Consider the following 16095-nt stretch of genomic DNA (forward strand, 5'->3'; position numbering starts at 1 on the left):
CGCCTTTCTTCCCAGGACAGCGGCACCTTCCATGAGGCCAGGCATCTGTGCTGTGGCAGTGGCTTCCACTTCTCACGCTCCTCCTTGCCCGCTCACCTCAGGTCCTCCACTAGCACTCTGGCCCCTTGGCATCACAACAGGTTCCCTCTTTGCTCCGCCCACTCAGCCACACTATAGATGCACCTAGGTATTCTTTCCAGGACCAAGAAAGAAACCGGAGTCACGAAGCCCTGTCACCTCACCTGTGCTGTGGTGAGCCAGGCTGGATGGCAGAGGGGAGTTCCAAAGTCCCTCTGACCTCTGCCCGAAGTCCTAGACTCAGGGTAGGCCGAGCAGCCCGGCCCTTGCTGCTGCTCCATGGCGCTGACCTGTCGGCTTGCAGGACAGAGCCTCTTCCCAAGCAGAAGTTACCACCGGGCTCCCAGACAAGCCTGTGACAGCCCTCAAAGGCCTGGCAGAGACCAAAGACTCCCTTATCTCCCATCTTTATCTGTGTCCTCAAATGGAAGGGAAACCACAGGAATAGCCCTTCCACTTCCCTGCCCAGTCCTGCATTGCTCTCCCCTGGGAAGGCAAGAGAGCGCCGCCTCCTCCTGGTGTCTCCATGGTGGTGTCTCATGCAACATCTTCTGGCCCAGCTCCTGAGCTTCCCATGAGAGGTGATGGGTGAGGACGGCAAGAGGGCAGGGCCACCGTGTCTGCCTAGGTGTGAGGGCCAGTGCAACTTGGAAATGCGAGGCTGCTTGCTGACAAAACAGGAGAAGTGTCATCAAAGGCCCAGAAATGGGGCTGAGGGTTTAGCTCAGAGGTTCTGCTGCCTGTCTTGAAAGCACAAGGACCCGAGTTCGATGCCCAGTACCAAAGGGAAACAAAAGGTACAGAAATGGACTTGGATGGCCGGGGTGAAAGGCCAGGATGTCTGCCCATGTGCCATGATGACCTCTGCCCCGAGACACATCGGACCCCACCCACCTGCCCCTGTACCCAGGGCTGAGGACAGCTAGGCACAGCACCTGAGTGGGAGGGCAGGAGCTGTTGGTGGAGACCCTGACCTGGGAGGGAGGACGACCCATTGTTCCACTGGGTCACACAAAGCTCAGGTTTTAGTTTGGGCTCCCTTGGTGGCAGGATCTGAGCTCAGGCAGCGTGAAGTTAGGGTCAGAGTGCGCTGGAGATGGTTGGAGAACAGCCGAGCAGCTGGGAGCGTCTCACTGGGAGCACAGGATGGTGCGGGACAGCTCAGTGCTCGGGGAAGCCAGCTCTCCAGGCCAGGCCTCCGCAGACTCTTCCCATAACGGGCCAGGCAGTACCGGAGGCCGTGCAGGGCACATCCAGTCTCGGTCACATATTCTTTGTTTTTATTTTTTGTTTTCTGTGAGACTTTTAAAACATGAAAACGATTAGCTCACAGACTACAATAAAACAGGCCATGACTGGGGGCATAGCTCAGGGCTAGGTTGTGTGCTTAGCATGCACAAGGGCCTGGGTTCAATCCCCACCATCAAAAAACAAAACAAGGGGGCCGGGGATTTAGCTCAGTGCTTCCGGTGCCTGCCTTGAAAGCGCAAGGTCCCGAGTTCTATCCCCGGTACCCCCCCACCCTGCGAAAAAAAAACCATGGAAAACAAGCTGTTGGCTGGATTTGGCCTGGGGGCTGTCACCTGCTGAGGCCCTGTCTGTATGGTTGCGGTGGTGGAGGGCTCCTTCTAGCTGGTGTTGATTCCCGGCAGGACACGCTGGCCAGCCAGCCACCGGTCAGAGTCCAGCCTTCCCAGGTGAAGGAAGAGGGCTGAGAGCTGAGTTGAGCAGAAATGCTCGGAACAGGATCAGCACAGCCTCCGGAGTCCTGGGTGGGCATATGAGGGGACCAGGCCTTCCAGGCTGGCTCGGCAGGGTGTGTGCCAGCAAGGGTGGCATGGGGACAGAGAGCAGGGGCCCTGTCAGTAGACCCTGCAAGCCACACAGAGAATTCGGACTTCACTTCCTTAGCTGAGTAGGGACAAGGAAGGGTTTCAGGGTGGAGGCGGGCGAGCCAGGCCGGCTCACTTGGTTGTTAATCGGAGTGGAAGCCAGGGAGGAGGCAAGACGCGGCTGGTTCTGGATGTGTCCTGAAGATTGGGGCTTCAGGATTTTCTGAGGTCCAGGTGTGAGAGGACAGGAGTCAGGGTCAGCTGGCCGCGTGGGGCTGCGGCAGGGGAGCTCAGAGGTGCTGTGTCCTCTGCCCTGTGACTGAGATCAGGGTACACCTGGTAGAGTCTGGTTCTAGGAACAAGTTTGTGGAAGCATCATGTGAATCAGTGGTAGGAATTCCCAGGGAGCTTCTTCCTTAAAGTCTTTGGTCTTTTTTCTGACTTTGGAAAATGAGTTTTTTTAACTTCTGAAAACTGCTTGACACTTTCCAAGCTCTCCTTTTGGATTGGAATTTGGTAGCCATGGGTAGTGATTATTTCCTTGCCTTTTGCATTTTTATACAATCTTTTGGGTGTTTTTCTTTTACCTATAAAGGAATATATAGTCCTTAAAGTTTTCAAATAAATCAGAAAGGTAACAAGGCAGCTTGGTGTGATGTTTGGGAGACAGACCTGGGGGCAGACTGCCTGTGCTCCTGAGGGGGGTCTGGTCCCTCAGGTGGGGACGTCACTTCCTCGTGCAGCGTTGAGCAGTGATGCAAGGAAGTGAGAGTCAGGAGACAGAAGGCAGTTGGACGGTGGTGCATGGGAAGTGGTTATGAGTGAATAGATGGGAGGGGCTGGTACACATAGGAGGTGGAGAGCAAGAAAGGCCTTCATCCCTGGCACAGAGACAGAAGCCCACAGGCCCTCTGGGGGGAGACCGGAGCTGCAGCGGGGTGAGTATAGGCGCTTGGGCAGACTTTGGGGGATGGGGAAGGCCTTGCTGGGGAGAATGACATCATAGCTGAGGCCTCGAAATGAGTTGTCACCCAGAAGGGTGGCAGGAGCATCCCCTACATGGCTCCACAGCCTCGGAGGCAAGGCAGGGGTGGGGACGAGCCCCAGGAGTTGGGTGTGGCTCAGGGCAAGGTTGGAGAAGGCGTGTGAGGCCTGTGGACTTTCCCTAAGAGACACTGAAGCGAGCTGCCCTTCAATCTCTTCCTGCTGGAATGTTCAGACTCCGGAAACTCAGATGCTTCTGATGTTGTGAATCTTGAGAAACAGGTTTTGCCTGGCATAGCCAGTAGCTTCTGGGTGGAAGGCGAGTGCTGCCTGCCTTCAACCTGGAGTGCAGCCAGAAACAGCTTCGAACACTTCCACACAGCTGAGCCTGTGCTCTGAAAGCAGCAAGAGAAGTCACTTCTCAGGCACAAGGAGTCTCAAGAAAGGTCACTGACCCCTCCTCAAAAACCACGGAAGCCGGAGGGCAGTGGCATGATGTAAAGTACTGCAGTAAAAACCTGTCAACTAAGAATTTTGTATTTGACGAAACTGGTTTTTAATAATAAAGGAGAAATGAAGATATTTCCAGATAGATAAAAGCTGACAGATGGGCCGGGGATTTAGCTCAGTGGTTCCACCGCCTGCCCCCGCCAGCACAAGGACCCGAGTTTGATCCCCGGTACCAAAAAACAAACAAAAAAAGCTGAGAGAATTCCTTACCAGTGGATCTGCCCTATGAGATCCTAAAAGAAGTTTCTGGCTGAAACGAGCACACTGGGCAGTGACTGGAAACCGAGAGAAAGTAAAGAACACGGACTGGTAAAGGGGACCAGTGTGATGGTACTTTTGGTTTGGTTTGTGGCTTTTCCTCCATGACTGAAAAGGCAAATGCATGAGGCAGCCATTGGAGATCAGAGTGGACGGCCATGTAGTCCGAGGTGGTGGAAAGGGAGGGCCGATGTGTCTGAGGGTTGTGTTGCTGAGCTTTATCTTCAGGCTCTGCCTGCTCAGATCCACTGTTGAACCCTCTATAGACTAAGACGTTAATTGCTATTTCCAAGATAACTACCAAGAAAACAACTTTAAACATACATATGAAAGGAAACAAGGGAGTCAAAATGGCATGCTACCAGAAAGAATTCAAAAAATACCAAAGAAAAAGGCAGTAGTGGAGGAAGTGAACACAAAAAACGATGTACAGAAAACATCTAAGTGGTATAAGTATACCCCTTATCGGTATTCACATTAAATGAAACAGTTAAATTCTATTAGAAGGAAAGACTGGCAGATTAAAAATAAGATTCATCCACATGCTATCTACAAGACACTTGAGACGTACACCACAGTTTAAGATCACAGAGGGGAAAGCGCTAGGCTAGAAAGGCATTTCATGTGAACGGAAACCACGGGAAAGCTGGAGTGGTTGTGTTATCGTCAGACAACACAGACTTGAAGTCACAAAGTTGTAGGAGGCAGCTGTTTAGTGGTTCAGTGCAAGAAGATGTAACTGTGACAAATGGTTCCCCAGGAGAAGATGTAGCAGTTATAACCACTGACAGCCACACAGAGCCCCAGATGGACACTTGTGTAGTTACAACTGGGACTCCAGCACTGCACTTCTAGTAATGGATGCACCATGCAGGTGGGACGGGGAAGGAAGCGGAGGAGCTGAAGACACAGGGCGCAGTCTGCACACGGAGCACTGCCCAGCACAGACCCTGTGGGGGCCACAAACCATTCCTAATCTTAAACGTGTGAAATCTTGCAAAGGATCACGGTGGAATGAAACAAAGTCAATAACAGAAAACTGGAAAATTAACAAATAGATGGAAAGGAAACAACAGACTCTTAAGGAAATCAATGGCTCAGAGAAGTCAAAGGGAAGTTAGAAAACACCGAGAGGGATGAACGCAGAAGTGCAGTACGCTGCTACTCGGCCGGCTGTGGTGCAAGCCAGCTGGAGGGAAGCCCTGTAAGTGGGTGGGGCAAAGGACTCAGCCTCATGTTTAGGGTACAGCGGTGCCCTAGCGTGGTCACTAGTTGGTCCCGGGGGCCAGGATGTCTTCCAAACATGACAAGTACCAGATTGTTTTGGCTGGAAAGGGTCGACGGGCACAAGGCAGTCAACGCTGACAAAAGCCTCTGGTGACACCAGCCTGTAATCCCAGCACTCTGGGAGGCTAAGGCAGGAAGATCACATGCTCAAGCCCAGCCTGGGCAGTTTAGTGACTTAGCAAGGTCCGATCTCAAAAAATATAAAAAAGGCTGAAGATGCAAAGTGTGGAAGACCCTGGGTTCAGTTCCCAATACTGCGTGCCTCCATGAGAAGTCAATAAAGAAAACAGTTAAGTCTTCGCCAGTGGGAGAGATGCTGCCTTCCTGGGCCCCATCTTCCTGGGGGCAGTGCCAGCTCCGGTCTCCTCACCCTGACCAGAAACATGGAGCTTAAGGGGGTGCAGTTTGCAAACCTGTCTGTAGCCTGGGGGTAGAGTGCAGAGTGCTTAAAGCCTGGGTCCCATCCCTAGCACCAAAAAAAGACAAGACCTGCTTCTGGAACAAACCGTGATGTGTAGGCCAAGTCTCAGGTACTGAGGCGGTCTGGCCGGCCACAGGGCCAAGGAAGCCTGCACTAAGAGAGGCCCTGCAGGTGGACAGGCCCTGATGGGGCTGGGACTCAGGAAAGGGCTGACCCTGGGGCAAAGGTGGCCAGATAAGAGACTGGATGAGCTGGCCCTGAGGTGACCAGGCAGGCACAAGTTGGGGGTAGCAGGACTGGATTAACTGGAAGTGGTCTGGGAAGTGCACAGCTTGGAGTGATGTGGTCCTGAACCCAGGCTCCAGATTGCCGCAAGCATGGCCCGAGTCTCCTCCTTCCTGGGATTCTGTCGTCCCCCTCTCTGCCCCGTGCTCCCCTCTTTCCTGGGGGCCCTCCCAGCATATTCCACCTCTACCCCAAGCATAAATTCTTTTTTTTTTTCTTTTTTGTACCGGGGATTGAACTCAGAACCTCACAGGCACGGTGCCACTGAGCTACATACCCAGCCTCTTTTTTTTTTTTTAATAAAACAACATGACGATATTTCAAAACGTAATTTCTGGGGGGAAAAGATAACTTCTGTACAACCAAGAAAATAAAACACCAAAGTAAATAGGAAACACAAAGTATTTCACAATGGCAATGCATGCTAGAAATCTTCACATACTGAATCATCTGTGATCTCTTAGGAATCAGTTACGGACTGTTACTATAAGGAGAAGTGAAAGAAACATAAAACCAAATAACACAAAGTAACATTATGTTATCTAAAGATGAGATGGCTTAACATTAACAAAGAACAGCCACTTTTCTTATAATATTACATTACCAGTTGCTAGAACACAGTGCACTCTGATGGTCACACACTTTAGGAAATGGGGAACTTTGATTTCAACACAGCCTGAGTGTAAATTCTGACAGCAGAGAGCTGTCCCTCTCACCCTAGACCTTGCACAAGGACCGGCCCCAAATGATGCTCAGATACTTGCAGAATGTGGCTATGGAGAAAACCCCCAGGCTGCTGGTCCACGGCCCCTAGCCCTGAGCAGACAGAGCCCTGGCCCACATGGAAGGAGCGTGGAGGAGTCGGGGCCACATGGCCCCTCTGCTGCGGGCTTTCATCTCAGCCATTTGCATCCCGCCAGCTGACTGCATCCTAGTTGGGGGTAGAATAACAGAGGTGTGAAGATCTAGTGCCTTTTGGGTTTTTTTTTTTGGTACCGGGGATCGAACTTGGGTCCTTGCGATTACGGGGCACACAGCAGAACCACTGAGCTAAATCCCCGGTCCTCTAGTGCCTTTTGTGACCCAGCATAAAATAAAGGTCTCTGTTTTCCCATGGATGGCTTTGTATTGTACAGTCTGCAGTTCAGTTTGGAAAGTGCAGAATGTGAAGCTGACTGTTTGGGTTGGAAACCTGGGTCAGTTACTTTGTGATTCTGTGCCTCATCTCTAGCAGGGAGACAATGCCAGCATTGCTCCTAGGGAGCATTTCTGTAGCTAATGCACGTAAAGTGCTTAGAGTAGTTCCTGGCACATACTAAACATCATGTAAGCATTTTCTGTACTATTATACCCGAGTTTCTACTTCCATAGCCTAAAAGCATGAGCACACTCAGGTGGCTGAGGCAGAAGGATTGCTGTGAGAGTGAGGCCAGCCTGGGCCACATAGCGAGTTCCAGCTTTAACTGCATAGCGAGACCCTGTCTCAAAAATAAACTAAAAGCATGAGCAAATTCTAGAGTATATGCATGTATTCTAAAAGTAGAACAAAAACAAGGTGGTCCACCCTGTGATTACTGTGGATGTAGCTCAGGGATAGAGCACTTGCCTCAAAGCCCTGGGTTCAATCAGCAGCATTGAAAAATGAACAATGAGATGCCACTCCAGAGGTTACAGTGAAGGAGGCTGACCCTATCAAGAGGTGGCAACGCTTCGACGCAACTGCAGCCCCTATCACATTGGTGATGGTGGGAACATAAATTTGTACAACTGCTTTGGGAAATTTTGGTAGTGTGTTATGCTAAATGCATGTGCTATGCAACTCAGAAATCATCCTCAACACACCTAGCAGAAAGTGTGATGGCCACCAGGGGCATGTGTGAAAATGGTCACCGTTGCTGTATTCTTAGCGGCTCAGACTGGAAGTGGCCAGGTGTCCTTGCTGCTGGAGGAGACAGGTGTACAGCAGCACTGATTGCATGGAGTGGTGTGTATCTGTGAGAGTGACCTGCACGTGCACTGGGGTGGATGAGTGTAGCAGGTGAGGATTTGCATGAAAGTCACAGAAAAATGTACAAGTGGAATGGATAAAGATTCATTTATACCACATTGGAAAAAAAGGCAAAACTGGGGCTAAAGGTGTAGCTTGGTGGAGAGTGCCTGCTTAGCGAGCACAGGACCCCCGAGGTGAGTCTCTGGCACTGAAAGGTCAAAAAGACAATAGGAATTATTGCTGCAGAGACTCTGCTAGCGCTCGCCTTGGAGGCGGAGGTGTGCTGGCCGGCAGCACAGGGCTGCATCCCAAGGACCTGGGAAAGTTCCATAGTTTGATCCAGGAATGGGTACATAGGTGTGTGTGGAACACAGTGTACTACATATTTGAGGTCTGTATGTTGTACTGTATACAAAATTACTACTAAATTTTATTTTTTTAAATTTTTTATTTTTATTTATTTATTTATTTATTTTTGGTACCGGGATCAAACTCAGGTCCTTGCGCTTGCACAGCAGGTGGTGAAACCACTGAGCTAAATCCCCAGCCCACTTCTAAATTTTATAAGAGTGTTTTTGAAAAATGAGACCTGAAACTAAATGCAGATCTCTGCCAATTTGTCAGTGTGAAGCCGAAGATTTTTCTTTTCTTTTTTTTGTTTTGTTTTTTGAGACAGTGTCCCGTTATGAGTTCAGGCTGGCCTTTGCACTCACTATGGAGGCCAGGTTGGCCTCGAACTAGTGATAATCCTCCTGCCTCAGCCTCCAGAGTGTTGGGATTACAGGCAGGCACCATCCCCGGCTGTCCTGTAAATGAAACAGTTGTCCACCATTCTGAATCACAGTCCCTCTGGGTTTTAAAAATCATTATCTTATGTCTAATTTAACGGGAAGGTTTTAGATTTTGTTCTTCGCATCTTGCTTTTATTAAGTCTGAACACTTTTGCCAGTTGGGCTTCCTTGTGCGACTTATGAGACAAACTGGAGAAACTCGGGTGTGGATGATGCCGAGTCCTGGCGCTGATGCTTGGTGACTGACCTGTCAGACGGGTCATGGGCCTGGCAGAGTGTTTCCTTGCAGCTGCAGGTGCCGCCGTGCCTCTGTGGGCTCTGTCCCTGCTGGCTCCACCTCACCTCTGTCCTTTCCTCCTGCAGCTACCCGCTGCTGAAGCTGCCCCTGCCGGGCACCGGCCCCGTGGAGTTTGCCACCCCGGTGAAGGACTACACCCCACCCAGCACCGGCCCCGACCGCCAGCCGGGGGAGCCCAGCGAGCGGCCTGAGTGGGTAGGTGTGAAGAGAGGGCTGGTGGGCGCTGGGGGTTGAGGGTGCGGGTGCGCAGCCCGGGGGGACACCTCTCAAGACACCTAACCAGCAGCCTTCAGTGAGGGAAAACACGGGTGCTGTGAAGTGTGCCCGTCCTAGAAAACCAGGATCTGCCATCGTCCTGGCGGTGCCCAGCTGGGTCGGGCTCACACCTGCGCTTGTCGCACACTCCCACACGGCTAGGGGTCGGGCCATCCCCTCATCCGCGGGTGGTCACGAGAACACCTGGGCCTCCCCGAGGGTCTGTTGTCAGAGTCCCAGCATGGCCTGTACTGCAGTGTGCACCGGATTTTCCTCCACATGCTCATGCCGCTGCTTCACCATGGGCCTTCTTGTTCACACTTTGCACCTTCATTGCCTCTTAGTGTCACCGTGTGATGGAACGGATGGCTCCCAGGGCCACCACGGTCGTCTTGTGTTTGGGATTTTCAGCTCATGGAGCTCGACGGGTCTGCGGTGTGGAGTGGATGTCAATGATGATCCTGTCAGGGTCCCCTCGTTGTCATCCTGGGACGATGACGGCACACGGTGTGCAGAGTCAGGCTTGTCCATTTGCGCTCTGGCAGAGCCCGGTCCCCTGCAGGGTGGAGGAGGAGATGCAGGCCTCAGTGCAGTCGCCTGGTGTGGATGTCCCCACTTCATTTCCTGTCCATGATAAAAAATACAGGAAAGAAACAGGAAACTCAGTGCCAACAGAGTATACAGAAAGGGACTGCTGTAGCTCAGGGAGCTCATAGCCAGGGCAGGCTGCCTTCAGCATTGCACACATGGCCACGATGTGAGGCAGTGTCAGCATTGCCCTCTCTGGGCCGGCTCTGTGCCCGGCCTTTCCAGCAGGGCCTAGGAGTGTTGGCACTGTGCGTCCGTGAGAAGAGAGGGCGCGTTGCTCCCAGGGGTCTCCCTGTCTGTTAGCACCCCAGGCCCTGTCACCCAGGGTGGGTGCTTGGGTGTCAGCTTCGTCATGTGGCTGAGAATGAGCGGGGGGTTAGTTCCGGCGGGAGAGCAGGAGCCTGGGCCTTGGGCAGCGCACAGAACCTGCCACCCACACCAGGGACGAGTCCTCCTCCCTGCCCCTTCCTTCCTGGCCTTAGCTCTACTCTGGCTTATGCTGGTGGCTCCACAGGTGACGCAGGGATGGCCAGAGGCTCACGGTCCTTGAGGAGATGGTGGTGTGCTTGGGAGGAGAAGACAGAGGTTTTGGAGTTTGAAATAAATATATGTCAGGGAGGGGACATCAGAAGAGTCCCAGTGGCCAGTGCTATAACAGTTTCTGCCAAAAAACAAGGGACTATTGACTTTTGTGTGTATATGTAACAGTACACACTTAGTACACTTTATACACAGACACATACACGTATACCCAAGTACGGAGTAAGTATCCTTATGCCCATCCTGATCTATTTGATTAAATGGGGACACTAGACAAATCTCTGGGCAAAAAAATTTATGTAGAAACTCCTCTCTCGAGGAGGAAAAACCTAACTCTTCACTTCTTGGCCATGGACTCCGCTAGAGACTTCCTTCCTAGGAGGACAGTGTGGCATGGGGAGACCCGATGGGCACTCCACAGGCAGGTGACAGTGGAGCAGTGTGTGCTTCTGACCTCTGTGCCTGCTCCACAAAGTACCATGTTCCTCAGAAGCCAGGAGCATCTGAGAACCTGTCGAAGGCTCAGCAGAGCCTCAGGAGATGTGATAGCTAAGTGTGATGTGTCCTGGTGGCCCCTGAAAGAGAAAAAGGATGTTAGGAGATCTGATTACACTATGAGTTTTGGATGATAAATGTCATTCACATCCCTTGAACTCCTAAATTATTTCTGAATTTTCATACATTACGGTCCAGTCTTGGTGCTATACAATTCTTGGCATTGTCCGTTGTTTAGTTTGGTGTTTCAAGCCATTCTGTATATGTAGCAAAATCTCATTGTGGTCTTATTTGCATCTCCCAGATGACTTACGACTTGTTTAAGTAGACGCTGTATTTGCCTGACTTTGTGATGTGTGTATTGCAGTATTTTGCCCTTTTGTGTTGGGCTGCTTTCCCTTTATGCAGTGGGGCTCTTACTGCCCCAGCCTCTCAGCTGTCCACAGCGGGGTGGCTGCACCCTGCAGTTGCTGCCTGTATGTCCTCTAGAAAGAGCCCTAATTGACCCCGCAAGGTCCTTGGGGTGAGTGCGGCCCACTCTGTTGGAGTCACTGTGATTGCGGCCTTGTGAGGTTGGAAAGGGCCGTTCCCTGGTTGGAGGCTCTTCCCGGAGGATTGGAACAGAGACCTTGAGTTTCCCAGCTGTGTGACCTTGGGCAAACTACTTTATACTTTTCTGCCTGAGTTTTCACATTCATAAAATGGGGGTAAGAATTATACCTACATTATGCTGGGGATAATCCCAGCTACTTGGGAGGCTGAGGCAGGAGGATCACAAGTTTGAGGCCAGCCTGGACAACTTAGGGAGACCCTGTTTCAAAAAACAGGGGCCGGGGATTTAGCTCAGCGGTTTCGCCACCTGCTGCACAAGTGCAAGGACCTGAGTTCAATCCCCGGCACCAAAAAAAACCCTAAAAAGGGCCATGGGTGTAGCTCAGCACCACACTGGGCTCTATCCCCAGTAACCCCTTGTAAATAAATACACAGGATTAAGTGAAGAAATGCAGAGGCTTAATTAGCATAGTGCCTGGTCCATTATTTGATTCAGCAGATGTTTGTGGCTGTTGCCGTCATTATTGTGGTCCACTGATCCGTCCAGCTGGCCAGAGCAGAGAGGGGGGAGGGGGAGGGGAGGGGGAGTCCCCGCCTGGACTGGCCTCAGTGTGCACCACACCAGTGCCTTAGGCCATTGGTGGTCTTTTAGAGTCCAGTGCCCAGATGGCAGCCCAGAACCCACTTACCTATATCGCAAAGTGCCAACACTGTAGTTGAACCTGAATACTGACAGCTTAGTTTAGAAACAACAGCTCATGAGCTGGGGATGTGGCTCAGTGGTGTCGCGCCTGCCTGGCAAGTGCAAGGTCTGGAGTTCGATCCCCGGTACCACAAAAAAAAAAGAAGAGAGAAAAAGAAAAAATAACTCGTGTGTGACCATGTTTTTTGTCTTAAGAGAAGCAGCTCACACACGTGCTGAGGCTCTGCACCCTGCTGGGCTGTCCCTGCGTGAGGTGGTGCTGGCTCCCAATGCGTCCCAGCCTCTCTGCTTCGTGGCCGCCCTGTTGGCATCGCGGTCTGCCTGTTGGGTCATGGGCGCCTGGGCTCCACACGTTGCCCATGGCTCAGGAAGGGCTTCCTGCCGAGTGAACCCTGCGGCCTGACTTCGGCCGTGGTGAGCGTGGCTTTGTTTGGAGCAAGGTGACGAGGCGGGCAGGGCCACTGGGCCTAGCCTGTGTAGTGGAAGCAGGCGCTCTGGGTTTCCCCGCAGGGGTGGTGCTGCTGAGCACCCGTCCTCCTGACCCTGACCGCGAGCCTGGAGATGCAGGGTCAGTGCAGGCGCAGGCCCTGGCCGTGATGGGCGGGAGGGTTGCCGCTTATAGCCAGGCCCTTTGCTAGCCGGGTCACCACGTCACTTGGGTCGTTCCCCCCGCTGACCTGGTGAGGTTTGAGCCCCTTTCTCCTGAGTAAGGGACAGGCTGAGGCTGGGGAGCCTGAGACCCTCGTCCCAGGCACACAGTCTGGGCTGGTGGGGTTGGGACCTGACCTTCAGAGGCCTCCTGAGCCTATTCTGCCCTCCTCAGCCCAGCGCCCCGCTTCCTGGAAGAGCCAGGTGCTGCTTTCTGTCAGGTTCTGAAGGGAGCCCCGGTGTGTCGGGTAATGCTCTGCATACGAAGGAAGGTGCATCGCAAAGTTGAGAACAGTACGTTAGACAGGTGAAGCAGCAGCCCCAGGGTCTCCAGCACTGGCTTGCTCATCATGGAACCCCGAGTCTTGTGCCAAGCTGCACACAGCAGGTCCACCAGTGGCCAGGCTTGTTCCACACTGGCAGTGAGGCTGGCATTGCTGTGTTTGTGGTGACTGCTTGAGCCTGGACCCGGGGTTTCCAGGAAGCCCCGGGCAGGTCCGCATGCTGTGCACAGTGGTAGCCAAGGAACCCTGGGGCCCTGGGGTGGGCCGGGCCTTCGGTGTCCTGGGAAGCACCAGGCTCGGGAGTCCAGCCACCCTGGGTGTACTCACAGTGACTGTGTGACCTCAGACACATCTTTCATCCTTCAGAACCTTGGTTTACTTATCGGGCCCTTTAGTCCAGGGTCTATCCCAAAGCTGCAGTCCCTAGGGTGGTCTGCTTCCTTGCACATGACATGGTGGCATCAGTGGGGCCCTGGCAGGCTGTTGGGCCGCAGGGCGAGCCACACCACCCTTCCCGAGCAGCGTGCAGCGTGCTGTCCGGTTTCACTGGAGCGTGGCCATGGTGTTGAGTGACCTCATCTCCAAAGTGACCTCTCTGCTGTATCTTCTTTGTTCAAGCAGATCGGAGGTCCAGCGTGCTTTTAATCCAGTGGGCGACAGGGGCCACTGGACACGGGCAGCGTGTCCTCAGTGCCGGGCTGTGTTAGAGGCTGCCTGCCACAGCCCCATCCACCCAGGAGTTCTTCCCTCAGGGCACCTGGCCTCCACTGTGTCTCCTCCACGTATTGTGGACAGCACGTGTCACCACTGTGTCAGCTTCTCAAGTGCACGCCACGTCGGGGTGGAGGGAGGGCCGTCACGTCGCACTGCCCTCCAGGCACCTGCCCTTGCTGATCAGAGGGCCTCTGTGCTGCTGTGGAGCGCATGCCCTAGGAGCAGCCCCCAGCCGCACAGCGGGAGCCGGGGTGTCACCTTCAGGTGTCCCCAGAGGCCACTTGCTCAGCACACCCTGTGGCAGCCGCCTGTCCCCCTGCTTCCTGCACCTCCCAGATAAACCGCTTGTGAGAGGCTGCTTCTGGGGCACCCAAGCTAGGACTGAGTGACAGGGCTGCCCAGGCCTGGAGAGTTCCGGAGCCTGGAGGGCACAGACGTTGGGGGATGGCTTGGGAAGTGGCTGGGCCAGAGCTTGGGAGAGCTGGAAAGATATGGACCCCTGCCACGAAGGCTCAGGCAGTCAGTGGGGATGAAGGAGCGCTGCCGGCAGAGGGGGGCCTGGCCCCTGGGAGCAGCCTGTTCAGGGCCCTTCCCATCCAGGGCCTCGGCCAGCGAGGGTGACTGGGAGGCCGGAGACGCTGGCTGTGGGGAGTCTGAGAAGGGAGACGCCTGTGCAGAGGGGCGCCCTGTTCCCACACCCCATGGTGCTCCTTCCCCAAAAGGCGGAGAGTGCTGGCAGTGTGCGCCCTTCCCAGCAGGAACTGGAGCCTGGCCCCTCACACTTCGGGAGCCCTCTCGGAATGTGTCCATCATGTGGGCCCAGGAGGCGGGCAGTGCTGGCTGGGAGTGGCGCAGGGCTCAGCTGTGGGGCCCTGGCGGGCCTGAGGGGAGGTGGGGTGGGTGATCACCTGTCACTGAGCTGTGCTGAGCCCACGGGGCCCGCACCTTCTGGCCGCTGCTGGGCTGTGTGTGGTGGAGCCGGTTTCTGCCCCCCGAGCTACTCCTGGACGCAGCGTCCTCAGCCTGGTGTCCCCAGGGCCCCAGGTTGTTTCCGACTGTGCTTTTGGCGTAGGAGACGCTGACTTGGCCTGGCCTCGCAGTGGTCTTCAGGGGGCACCGGGGAGCGGCTCGGTGGCTGTCCTCATCCTCCCCAAGCCCTGCAGTGCTCCTGGCTATGACACTGGCATGGGGCTCACGGGGATAGCTCGCGTCCTCCTCTGCCTGCGCCTCAGAGACACGCGGCCTTCCTGCTTAAAGTGCAGACGGCTCAGCCAGCTTCACCTAGGCCACCTCCATTTCCCCTGGGCTCCCCTTGTCACCTGCGCCACTGCCTCCCCACCCCCATGGCCACTCGGCCACTGACAGCTTGCACCTTGGGGCTGGGAGTCTCACCGAGGCCCTGTCCCCTGCGTGCCTGTGGTAAGGTTCTGGGGAGGGAGAGGCAGGGAGGAGGCTGGCATTGGGGGAGGATGAGGGGTCCCTGCTGTGGCTGTGGCTGGTGCTTCTGTGGCTCATCGCTGCGTGTCTGTTTACACGCCGTGTGCACAGAGAGTGAGGCGTGTGCAGACGTCTGGTGCTGCAGGCGGCATCTTAGTCCTCTTTCACTGCGAGGAAACAGACCCAGGAGGCCCAGAGCGCTTCTGAGGCTGGATGCTTACAGAGCTGGGTTTTAAAGCTGGGCTTTGTGGCCTTAGGAACCCTCTGTCCTGCTGCAAATGGCAGGAAGGGGTCTATAAGACAGGTCCTGGGAGCTTGTCACCTGTTGCACAGTCTGGTCCACGGATGCGTTCCGTCAAGGACTCAAACACTGCAGGCCTCTGCCCTGCAGCCTGAGAGCAGCGAATGAGCCAGTGGTGAGTGGCATGGTGTGGGCCAGTTTGCCAGCACCCAGTGCCCCGGTGCTCTGCCTGAGTAGAGGCTCAGCCCTGATGGAATGCAGAGCCACGTTTCTGTCTGCCCCACCAAGCCAACCACGCCCCGTTTCCCCGCAGTACATGGGTGCCCCAGTGGCTTACATCCAGCAGATATTCGTGAAGACCTCAGTGTCACCCTGGCATAAGAACCTCCTGGCAGTAGATGTGTTCCGCTCCCCCCTGTCCCGGGCGTTCCAGCTGGTGGAGGAGATCCGGAACCATGTGCTTCGAGACAGGTACCCCCGGGTCCCGGCCCCTCCCGAACAGCTATGGCCAGGTGTACCCCGCTGAGCAGCCAGCCCTGCAGAAGGGCGGAGGGGACCCCCGACCTGTGCAGACAGCCCCCTTAGAGCCTGGGCTCCGTCCTTACGGCTCAGACAGGGCTGTGACCTTGGGCTGAGAGCCGGCTGGCCTGGACACCTGCGGCTCTACTTGGGGATACCTTCTGCAGCACCAGCCGGGCCCTGCTCCCCAGCCGTCAGTGGTGTCTGGAGCATGTTGTCTTTGGAGGCTGTGTCCCCTCCAGGTCTTAGGGAGCCGATGTCTGGGATTGGGATTTTGGTAAACTAAGCAGAGCCCTGACACTTCTCCCTGTAGCCTCTTGCCCACGAAGTTGGCCAGAGGGTTTCAGTGTGTACCCTCCGGGGTGACAAGTTCCACATAACTCCA

General features: G+C 54.5%; 1 protein-coding gene across 7 annotated transcripts in view; it reads left to right on the forward strand.

Moving 5' to 3' along the window:
* Positions 1-16095, forward strand: part of Scap (SREBF chaperone) — a 48347-nt gene that overhangs the window by 22708 nt on the left and 9544 nt on the right. For all 7 annotated transcript variants that reach the window (XR_002394324.2, XM_021256794.2, XM_004834973.4 and 4 more), the window contains 2 exons: positions 8800-8929; positions 15505-15662. Coding sequence is in view for 6 of the 7 variants with exons in the window: in XM_021256794.2 (XP_021112453.2) it covers positions 8800-8929; positions 15505-15662 (288 nt within the window). In the remaining variant the exon portion in view is untranslated. The remainder of the gene's footprint in view (positions 1-8799; positions 8930-15504; positions 15663-16095) is intronic.

The sequence above is a fragment of the Heterocephalus glaber genome, unplaced genomic scaffold, assembly GCF_053883595.1.
Source record: "Heterocephalus glaber isolate CG9 unplaced genomic scaffold, H.glaber_assembly_v1.0 deba00001504, whole genome shotgun sequence".
In the NCBI taxonomy this organism is placed as follows: domain Eukaryota; kingdom Metazoa; phylum Chordata; class Mammalia; order Rodentia; family Bathyergidae; genus Heterocephalus; species Heterocephalus glaber.